The sequence below is a fragment of the Rissa tridactyla genome, chromosome 9 (genome assembly GCF_028500815.1).
Source record: "Rissa tridactyla isolate bRisTri1 chromosome 9, bRisTri1.patW.cur.20221130, whole genome shotgun sequence".
NCBI classification, from domain to species: domain Eukaryota; kingdom Metazoa; phylum Chordata; class Aves; order Charadriiformes; family Laridae; genus Rissa; species Rissa tridactyla.
In genome coordinates, this window is record NC_071474.1 from 38868728 (window position 1) to 38879561 (window position 10834).

The window sequence follows — 10834 nt, forward strand, 5'->3', positions numbered from 1 at the left end:
CCGAGGCCGGGGCCGGGGCCGAGGCCGGGGCCGGGAGGGCCAAGGCCGGGCTGGGCCGGCGCTCCCCGGCGGCCCGCAGCGAGCCGCGGCCTTGTCCGCACGTGGGGCCTGGCGGCCACCGGCGAGGACGGCCCCTCAGCGAGGCGGGATCTCCCGCCGGGCCGCTGCTCGCCATGCCGCCGCCGGAGCCGGAGGCGGTGCCCGAGTCGGTGCTGGAGCAGTGGCGGCAGTACAACGAGACCGAGCGGCAGTGGGGGCTGCGCCGCCGCTTCATCCTCCGCCACCTCCACGGCTACCCCGGCGCCGCCATAGACCAGCTCCTCTCGCTCTCCGTCCTCTGGACCAACCACGTCTTCATGGGCTGCAGGTGAGGCCCGCCGGGACATCCCCGGCACCGCGCGGCCGCCTCTCGGCGGAGGGGGGGGGCCCTGAGGCGGGCCCCGGGGCATGGGGCGGGCCCGGGGGCGTGGGGAGGCCCAGAGGAGGCCCGGGGGTGCGGGGAGACCCTGAGGCGGGCCCGGGCCCGGAGGCGGCCGGCCGGGGTGGCGGTGGCGGCTCCGGCCGCTCGGCCCCGCTGCCTGCCGGGGCCTTTCGCTCGCTGTCAGGCCTGGGGTGCCCCAGGGTGTCAGCCGGGCTCGGGAGGGCCCGGCCCGCCGGCAGGAGCCGGGGTGGAAGTTGGAAGCCGCCGCCCGGAGCGGGGCCGGGTTCCCCCCGCCGTTCCGGGCAGTTTTCTTTGCTGGAACGTTCGTGTGTTTGTATGCGGACGGGAGCAAGCTGCTTAAGAAAGTAGTTCTTGATGTCCTATCCCTGAGGACTCGTTCAGCATGTTGCTATTGTGCTTTATAATTTAAGTGAGGAGAAAGTATCCCTCTAAGCGTAAGGCAGCCCGTACGGTCCCCTTAAACCTCCGTTTTTCTGAGAGAAGTCGGCCCGGTGAATGGAAGAGGTTTCCCTTGATCAGGATTACTCTTGCAGAAACCACCGTACCGTAAGGAGCGGGGCTGTGGAGATCTGCACAAACGTCACCCGCGTCCCCACTGATGCTTTTGATGTTGCGATTATTTTTAACCGGACACAAGGCTTTAAAGACAGAAGCAACTGCTTAACGACTAACTTCAGCAAATTGTGCAGCAACAGAGGAGCTTGTAAACACTGAAGGGCATATAGTTTGACTTTTACTCATGTTACTATCTCAAAGCCTTGTCGGGCAATATTTTGTGTCATTTGTACAGAGCTGAGTCAAGATCTTTAAATGTAGATCTGCATGTTTTCTTATTTCTTCCTTGTCCAAGTAATAAACTGTTCTGCTCTGCAAGCATCAAAATTGAATGTAGTTTTAAAACAGCTTCAAATTCCAAAGCTTGAGGGATGTGCTAAAATTGAATGTAACTTCTTAAAATGTAGTCTTTTTGGTCCATTAGCTCATTTTAATGTGTTTATGTGCTGTCTGAACGGCGGTCTGTCTTTGTGATAGTGCTTTTGGGAATCAATGCAATAATATAGTTATAGGGTGCTGATAACAGAAGTGAAGAGCTATGTGGCAAGATCTCAAATCCTAAAAAGTGATGCAATTTAAGCCTGTAAGTGCACATACTTTCCCCGATGAACATCTCTACCTGCAGCTCTCAGGGGAGATGTGAGCAATAGATTTAGGCATGATGCAGTGCAGAGCCATTATCAGTGAGGATGTTTCCCCAAAGCTCGTATTGTGCATGAAGGTGAACTCAGTGCACGGGCACAGCAAACACCCTGCGCTGTTAAGAGCAATTGGCAGCTTTACTTAGAGTTGTCTGGGGAAGGGAGGGGACCCACAGCTTTCTCTGGAACTGCCTTTTGCTGCTTGGGAAGAGCTGTTGTTGCTGTATCAAGTGAATAACTTCAAAGTCTGGGGGATTTTTGTTGTTTTAAGTTTGTTGGTTGGTTTTTGGTTTGGTGATTTTTGGTGGTTTTTTTGTTTGTATTTTTTTTTTTTAAACTTTGGTCACTTGCTAGGGGAAGACAGCCTGTTTGTCAGAGTAAATACAGATCAGAGTCTTTGCTGATGAAGTCTGAGGAAGTGTTCTGGGGGATGATCTGGAGAATGTCCATAAGGCTTAGAAAACATGGTCTGTGAGGAAGGCATTAAGTAACAGGATTCATTTAGTTTAGGGTTGGTTGAGAGAAGATGCATGTGTTCTCAGATATGTTAAAGGTGGCTGCAAAATGGGGAGGGGTGAGGCAAGGGGAGGCATTATGCTCCAGAGCTACTGGTATCAGGATAAGAGGTAACATATTTGTCGCAGCAGGGAGTCTTTAGTTAGGCATTGGAGGCTTGGGATTCCTCTGCCTCCATTTGCAGTCTCCACAGCTTGGCAATTCTAAGGCCAGGGTAGACGAACACATTTTGGGACTGGCTGATCATCCCCTGGGCAGAAATTGGAGCCCCAAACACTTCCATCCTTTGTGAAGAGGAGTGACACACTCATGTCAAATCGAACACTGTTATTGCACCCTGCTGGCAAAGAGCATCATCCTTCATGTTCCCATCACAGGTAGCGTACTCTCCTCCCTGTAAACCAGAGGGAGGAATAGAGATTCCCACCCCTCTCCCTTCTGGCTGCAGGAGGATGAGGGTATCACCACTGTCTCCCTTTGATGCCTCTTGGCATTTTCTCCCTGTGCACAGTCCACTGCCTCCCTGCTGGGGGCTGAGCTCTGCTGGGTACCTGCAGTGAAGCAGGGACTGCAGTAGTCTGTGTTCAGAGTTCTCGCACAGTAATTTAAATGGATCTAACTTCTGCCTGGCCCTCTAAATCAGGAACAGGAACTCCACTCTCCGCTTGTTGAGTGGAGAGTGAGTAGATTTCCAGAGCCCTCGGAACGGTAGTATTTAAAAGCTGGTGCAAGTTATCGCAGTGTTATCTGTTGGGACAGTTGTGGCCTTTTGTCCGTGGGCAGTGACCTGATGCTTTTTGACTTTTGAAGGTGAGCACACCATGGAACAGATGCAAGATTGCTTTTTCTCCTTTCTGAACCACAGTGCAAAGCTGTCAGAGGCTAGTTTCAGGCCGTGTTTGTAGGTTCTCCTTGGTTAGAAAGGTTTGAGTTTTTTTCTTGTTCAGCTTCAGTGTGCAGATAGCTTGAAAACATGTGACAGATCCCTGGAGGAAAGGAAAACTTAAATGGTCCGGGATGTAAGGCCAAGAAGGATGGGGTTGTACAGTGCATGTCCTGCCTGTGTGCAACTGCGAGCGTGCTGCAGCAGGGCCAGGGTGTGTGCAGAGCTAGTTACAGCTACCTCACCTCTGTCGCAGCTCAGGGATTTAAAACATTTCAGTTACAGCTACCAAGCTGGAAATTAGTATGGCTTTTTAAAGAGTGGTTGATAAAAGCTGAGCAGTGCCTTTGTCATCTGACATCTGCGATTTCAGTATTGGTGACGTGCTGTCTGTGGCTGCTGACCCAGACGAGACTTCAGTGCCTGTCAGTCGCTCCTGGGCTTCGTTCACTGGAGCTGCGATGCCCATGGAGACTTCTCCTCCTCCACACCCCAGTGTTCCTAGCAGCTCTGCCAAATGTTGTATTTTGACAGATAATGCATTTAAATTTAAGTTTCAAGCACCATCAGTTAGGTGTCTGCACGGTTTGTTATTCACAAATGGGTTCCCTTAGAGCCAGGTAGCTTGTTAGCTGGTGTGCAGGCTGTCTGCAGGCACTGAACTAGCTATGGCATGATGACAGTGGTCAGGTCCCGTCTTAATACTCCAGCAAAATCAGGAGGAGCGTCTCCCTTGAAGCAGGTACGGTGTCTCAGGCAGCTTTAGTTCTTGTTTTGCATTATAAAAGCTTGTATGTGCATGTGTGTGTGTTGCCCCTATGGGACCAGTTCTAAAGTGGTTTGCTGTTGAATCCACACAGATATGGCATGCAGGTCATGGAGAAGGTTCTCAAGATGGCTGAAGGCATTGATATTGGGGAAATGAGGACGTACGAGTTGGTCCCTAGCAGGAAGCTAAAAAGATACCACTCTCCATCTGACAGTAAGTATACCTGCCGGTGTGTCAAAGGAGACGCTTTTCCCTGTTGCTGTTTGGTGGGCATTAGTGGGAGCGTGAGGAGAGCAGCGTGCCACGGGGCTGCCTCTGAAAGAGCCAGCACAGCAAACTGAAAAGAAGCGACCATCATGTACTCTGGTAGACTACAGCCATTTCACCTCCTCAGCTATGTTGTGGGGTGTATGTCATTCATGCAGGGCTCTCTCTTTGCTTAAGAAAATAGCATTTTTTGTTGAAATTACCAGGTAATTGATTTTCCCTAGTGATAGTGTTAGGGAATTGAATCTATGAAATGAAATATCTGTCTGCCCTTCCTCACTATGCTGAGGGGTGGTGTTCCAACCTGAGAAGGTACATGTGCATGGAGATGTGAAGTTCAGCTGATTGATGTTGAGTTTGGACCTGCCTGGAGGTGTGGGGGGGAGGTGGTTAATTTTTTTTTTTCTCTTTTTTTATTTTTTTATTTTTTTTCTTTCCTCGTCTCTCTATGGGGCCTGTAAGAGTCCTGCATGTGTCAGCCCAGTCCTATGGTCTCAGGGATCAATGTTGCAGCTGTAGCTGTTCCAGTGGAGAAAATGCAGCAGGCAGAGAGGGCTGGCAGTTCAAGGGCTCCATCCGCTGGCTCCTCTCCAGCACCTTCAGAGCTCCCTGCCCTCTCTCCAGAAGGAACGGCAGGGGAATTGCTCACGCACGCAGGTGTGAGCAGGCAGGCCCTTGCTTTGTGAGGCGGCATCAGTCAGTAGTTTGGCTGTTGAAAGCACAAATGGTCAGACAGCACAGGACTCGTCTAGAAGTGGATGTAATCCCTAGCTCTGCCAAAGTTTCTTCCCTTCCTTTGACACCCAGCAGTCTTTCTGTGCTTCCGTGGACTGGCTGCAAAACTGACAAAAATACTGCTTTTCTCCCGTGTTTTGTCTGTCAGGCAGCAGCTCCGAGGGGAAAGGTTCTCTATTGCATGTTACACAGACAGCACAGAGCTGTTCTGCTGGTGAGAGCCGTTAGGTGCTGCTGCAGTGCAATCATCAAAATACCAAACTGAGCAAGAAATGTAAACCTTGCCATAATTCGTCAAAACTGACGACTGAGGGATTTAACACATGTGTAAGAGCTTTGTCACCTGGTTTAAATATGGAGGCCTGTTTATTCTGTATGTGAAGTGGTTTTTTTTCATCTGCAGTGAACTGGGCCATGATAAATACGCTGTGGTAGTGTGATGTCTAGACAGATGTGTTGCCTGACCTATATTATATTTGCACACATTGGCATTGGAGTAGGCAGCTCATTCCAAGGTGCTGAGGTGGCCTTTTGCTCTTCTGATGAAATTACAAAGTACCACTTCAGAGTGTGGGGGCTAAATCTTTCACAGGAGAAGTCTTGTATAACCATCTTTCAGATGTATTGTATTTGCTTATCAGCTGTTTGATTATCATTTTCTGTGGTAGCTTTCTATATCAGGATATTCTGCCTCATTTGCATTTCTTCTGCTTAAGAAACAAGGGGTCTCCCAGTAATGTGTAATCCCGCCCCCCCCAGCCACTGCAGCTGTCATCCGGGGCTCGGGCATATTTCTCCTTGTTTGGTATCCTTTACCCGAGGGTAGTTATATTTACAGAAAATAACATTATTAACAGCCCTGTGTGTTTTGGAAGGGAGGGTTCAATATCACTGTGTTCCTCCACCAAATGAGAAGACCTGAAGATAAAGTAGTTTATCTGGGATCATCCCACAGCCCTGCGGCAGAGTCAGAGCTGAGGCTGTAGTCCCACTCTGGTGTTCTGTCTTAGCGGTTGTAGTTTTTACTTGGTTTAGTAGCTTTGAATGGCTTAACTTCAGAAATGACTGGATGGGTTCAGTGGCCAACGCTGGCAGGCCAGAGCAAGTGATTCAGACCTAAAATGTGTGTAACCAAGTATGTAGAGATTTTTGTATGGTGGTTGTGGAGCTGGAGATACCACTGTAGTGACCTGCACAATAATGAATGGTCTTACTCGACCAATTGTGAACGTCTTTGTAAGGAAGGAAGCCTCTTAGTTTGTGGCTAAGAAGTAGGAATCCTGTGTTCAGAGCCTGCAGTCTCCTTCTGGAGATGACTCTGTGAAAACATTGTCTCCCTGTCACAGCACATATTGGTAATCTTGTCATTTTCTTCCACCCCTATAGCTCCAGAGCCAGAAGAGATTCCTGAGCCGCCCAAAAAGATGGTCCCCAGGTTCCGGGTGCGACCACGTTTTGAACCGATACACTTTGTCACCAGTGCTGAGAAGGTTGACAAGAAGGAAGATTCTATGGATAACCAAACGCAGGAGGTGAACCAGGAGGCACACACAAACAGCATAGTGCAGCCAGCTGAAAACTGTACGAATTCTTTTGTGAGTGCACGGGAGACGGATCCCCAGCTCTCCAACTCAGCTGGGTTTGGCTTTGCAGGCCAGGCAGCAGCAGCCCAGAAGGCTGTGAATAGTATGGACTCCACCACGAGCAGCATGTCACAGGTTTCTGCTTCTCCTTCAACTGCCCAGTCTGCGTCAGAGACTTTCCCTCCGTCAGCTATAATGCTGAAGCAGAGTTTTATTGAGAAACTGTCAGCAGCTGTCTGGAAAAATCTTACTAACCCAGATGCAAACACTGGGACTGATAAAATTAACTATACGTATCTTTTGACACGTTCAATTCAGGCATGCAAGACAAATCCTGAATATATTTATGTTCCTCTGAAAGAAATTGCCCCTGCTGACCTCCCCAAGAGCAAGAAGCTCCTAACAGATGGCTTCGCATGTGAAGTGCGATGTCAGAATGTCTACCTGGCCACCGGTTACGCTGGCAGCAAAAACGGATCCAGGGATCGCGCTGCAGAGCTGGCAGTCAAGCTGCTGAAGAAGTCTGTGGAAGTTCGAGTTGTTCAGCGGAAGTTCAAGCACACCTATCATGAAGACTTGGTGGTGTGCGAGGCAAGCGTGAGTCGCCCAGATTTCCCTCCTGCTCTTAAACCTCACGAGGAGTTTGTAGTTGCCAACAGGGACTGTGTCCCGATGCAGCCTGGTACTGAATCCGTGAAAGGTTCCACTAATACCAACAAACACTGGACTAGTTTTGTCCTCACAGAGAATGCCAGCGATGCAATAGGAATACTTAACAATTCTGCCTCATATAACAAAATGTCTGTTGAATATAAATATGAATTAATGCCCAACCGCTCGTGGCGTTGTCAGGTGTATCTACAAGATCACTGCCTAGCTGAGGGATTTGGCACGAAGAAGACCAGCAAGCACGCAGCAGCCGAGGAGGCATTGAAGATTCTGCAGAAGATGCAGTCAAATATAGCAGCCATCAAGGTGACACAAGTTCAGAAAGTGGGCTGCTCGTCGCGGGGCTCTGGAAGGAAGAAGGACCTGAAGGACCTCGTGATTTATGAGAACTCCAGCAATCCAGTGTGTACGCTGAACGACACCGCCCAGTTCAACAAGATGACGGTGGAGTATGTCTTTGAAAGGATGACCGGCATGCGATGGAAATGCAAGGTGCTGCTTGAAGACGAATTCATCGCAGAAGCAGTTGGAGTGAAGAAATCTGTCAAGCATGAGGCAGCAGAGGAAGCTGTGAAAATCCTCAAAAAGACTCAGCCAACTGTTGTTAATAACCTGAAGAAAGGCACCGTCGAAGATGTCATCTCCAGAAATGAGATTCGGGGTCGATCAGCAGAAGAGGCTTTCAAACAGAAGATCAAAGAAGACAACATTGGGAATCAAATTTTAAGAAAGATGGGCTGGACAGGCGGTGGCCTAGGGAAAGATGGTGAAGGGATTAGAGAGCCAATTTCAGTGAAGGAGCAGTTTAAAAGGGAAGGACTCGGGCTTGATGTAGAAAGGGTGAACAAAATCGCTAAAAGAGATATTGAAGAGATCATTCGAAACTATGCACGCTCAGAAAGTCACATTGACTTGACTTTCTCTAGAGAACTGAACATGGACGAGCGGAAGCAGATACATCAGATCGCCCAAAAATATGGTCTTAAAAGTAAATCTCATGGGCAGGGCCACAACAGATACTTGGTGGTAAGCAGGAAGCGGCGCAAGGAAGATCTCTTAGACCAGCTGAAGCAAGAAGGCCAGGTTGGGCATTACGAGCTTATTATGCCTCAGGCAAACTGAGGTCAGGTGTCCCATTTGACCGGAGACTGAGCTTCCTGGATATTCAATTGAAGAAAGAGATGCTGCATTTTTCTTGTTGTGGGTTATATTAACGTTAAAGTCTTTCACTTCGTTAATATAATTTCTAAAATGTTGTTAGACGTTTAGAACCAGCCAAGTTCTGTTCAAGTATATTAGCACAACCCAAAAGCAGTAGTGCTGTTACTGTATGTGTCTTTGATATTACTTGCTCCTTCACATTTTAATAGTTTTATAATAGGAAAAACCACCATGTCCAACAAGAAGGAATTTGGCATAATTTAAAATCATAGTTCCCTTATTATTCTTGAGCAAGGAAGGAAAAAAAAATGCCTTTTTTTTTTTTTTTTTTTTTTACAAAAAAAAGTAAAATAATAAAAAGCAAAGGAAATGCAGTCTGGGGGAGTAAACCTGTATGTAAAGTTGGTATTAATGACAATAAAAATAAAGTTTTATTTCTGGAAAAAAACAGGATTTGTCACACTTTGTAAAAAAAAAAAAAAAAAAAAAAGTGTGAAAACTGCATTTATTCTTGATAAATACATATAGTGCTCTTGTCTCTGCCATATATGTGTGTAGAGAGATGTCCTTAACCAGTTTAACAGCACGCTTTTATTCATAGATTTCTGCCTTGAGTCTCCCGTACTGAGAGTTACTGAATGCACCTTAATTGTCAGCGTATCGGACTAGGATAATTCCAGTGTGTTTTTGCCTTGACATGTGCAAATACCACGGTGAAGTGTGACATATGAAATCCGGAGGTAAACGCAGAGCCCACGCAGCAAAGATGCTCCTGTAGCTTGTGGGGACTGTTATATAACTTATTTTTTTACTTCGAATATAAGCTCTTTAATCCTGAGCAAAATCAAATCTGTGCCTAATTATTTCTGTGCTCCGTGACTGTACCTGCGCTTGTGTATATCAAGGGCGATTCACAAGTAAAGGTTGTGGTGTTGCTCTGAGGTGTGCTGTGAGTGTGGCCTCTCTCCGGGACGCCAGAGCGCTGGCTCCTTGCCGACGGGCAGGGCCGTGGGACACGGTGCTTCCCGAGCCTCGCAGGAACGCTGGCTTCGTACTTGGGAAATGTAGAAGTCAGGAATTGACCTTGGAAGAGCCAAGAGCAAGACGTGCTGAGAGATGCTGGGTTTTTTCTGTCACCAGTAGGGCCAGCTGATGATTCTTCAGCGCAAAGCCAGTCCTAATGAAATATTTTGTCTGTTCTCCTGTCGCCTTGTGTCTCAGCAATTGCTTTTGTTTTTCTGCTGCCTGTATTTGCCTCTCCATCTTTTTACATCATCCTCTGCTTTTTTCTCCCAGCTCCTGTTCTGTTTTCCTTTTAAATACTTTCAGGGCCCAGGAGAGGGTGGCTGACCTCTACTGATGAAGCAAGAATTTCCTGGCGATGTGCAGTTAGAGGCATTTTTGTCCCCACGATGTGAAAAGGAAGAGGCTGCCCTGGCAGGTAAGAGTGCGAACATTCCCTCCTCCCTGCCGGGATGGCTGCAGCACAGCTCCTGCCGGCTTGGGCTTCGGGAATAGAAACATGCTGCTGCTGTCTTGGTAGAAAAATGATCTGGCAGTTAATTCTGAAAGTGTGTTGGTTGGTTGGGGTTTTTGTGTGTGTTATTCCCTCTCGCTGCTTCTGAATTCTGCTCTCCAGAACGCTGGGCTCTAGCAGATGGTGATGTAGGAGTGGAAGAAGCCTGGTACTTTCTAGGCAGATATTCCTGCAAGCAGGACCGCAGCTTCTCCATGCCTCCCCCCCCCCCCCCCCCCCCCCCGGCACTTGGTGATGCAGAGAAAGGCAGCAGCAAGAGCACCACTGCTGTCTTTGGGATGAAAAAAAATGCCTCTTTTTGGGGGGGAGGGAGCTGGACACAAAACAGGCTGAAGGTAACGGCAGCTGAGCAGGGGTAGCTGTCCCGCTGTCTGCAGGGACCTGCTTTTCCCGTCCTGGGTAGCGGCTGTGACTCAGCCCCCGTCATTGCCCCGTGCAGGACGCGGCGGTACGTGTGGTGATGGTGTTACCTGTCTGAGCCGAGGCCTTGCTGGGCCCCCCAGCCCGGTGTGTTTATGTAGCCGTGAGCTCTCTGGAGAGCCAGCGCCTCGTCTCAAATGAAGTTACTGGGTGAAGGCCTGACCTAAGAGGGGTGTAAAGGTCAGGGTTTGGTTTTTTTTGTTTTTTTCCCCCCATCTTGGTGCAGCTCTTACTTCTGGCTGCCTTAAGAGTCAACACCATCTTTTTTTTTTTTTTTTTTTTTCTTAGTGACTAGCAAGAGAAATACAAAAATGAAGGGACTGATGCAAGGGTTTCTGTGCCATTAGAGCGACTTGGCCCATTCAGAAAGGGTTCTGCTTGCAATAGCTTGCAGAAATCGTGACAGCTGGGGCAGGAGCAATGGTTAAAGCACTCCTGGTCCATTTCAGTCCACCCCATCAGCACAGGTGCTGGGGTCAGGGTTGGGTGGTTTGTTGGGGTTTTGTTTGGCACTGGTCCATAACAGTGGGTACAACTATGGCGCTCTGACTTGAGCATCTTGCAGAGGGAATGCTGAGGAAAAAACAGGATTACTGGATGCAGACTCACTCTGTCCTGCCTGTTCCATACACACCCAAGAGACTGCCACATCTAGC

At 48.7% G+C, this 10834-nt stretch overlaps 1 protein-coding gene across 2 annotated transcripts; it reads left to right on the top strand.

Annotated features, from left to right (window-relative positions):
- The first annotated feature begins 26 nt into the window (after positions 1-26).
- NKRF (NFKB repressing factor) lies at positions 27-8553 on the top strand. 2 transcript variants are annotated; one of them, XM_054213564.1, is made up of 3 exons: positions 27-367; positions 3898-4019; positions 6195-8553. In XM_054213564.1, the coding sequence occupies exons 1-3, from the start codon at positions 174-176 to the stop codon at positions 8180-8182; spliced, it is 2304 nt and encodes a 767-aa protein (XP_054069539.1). In that variant the 5' UTR covers positions 27-173; the 3' UTR covers positions 8183-8553. The 2 variants fall into 2 exon arrangements, with proteins under 2 accessions (XP_054069539.1, XP_054069540.1); XM_054213565.1 differs by lacking the exon at positions 3898-4019 and having other exon boundaries at positions 242-367.
- Positions 8554-10834: the final 2281 nt, after the last annotated feature.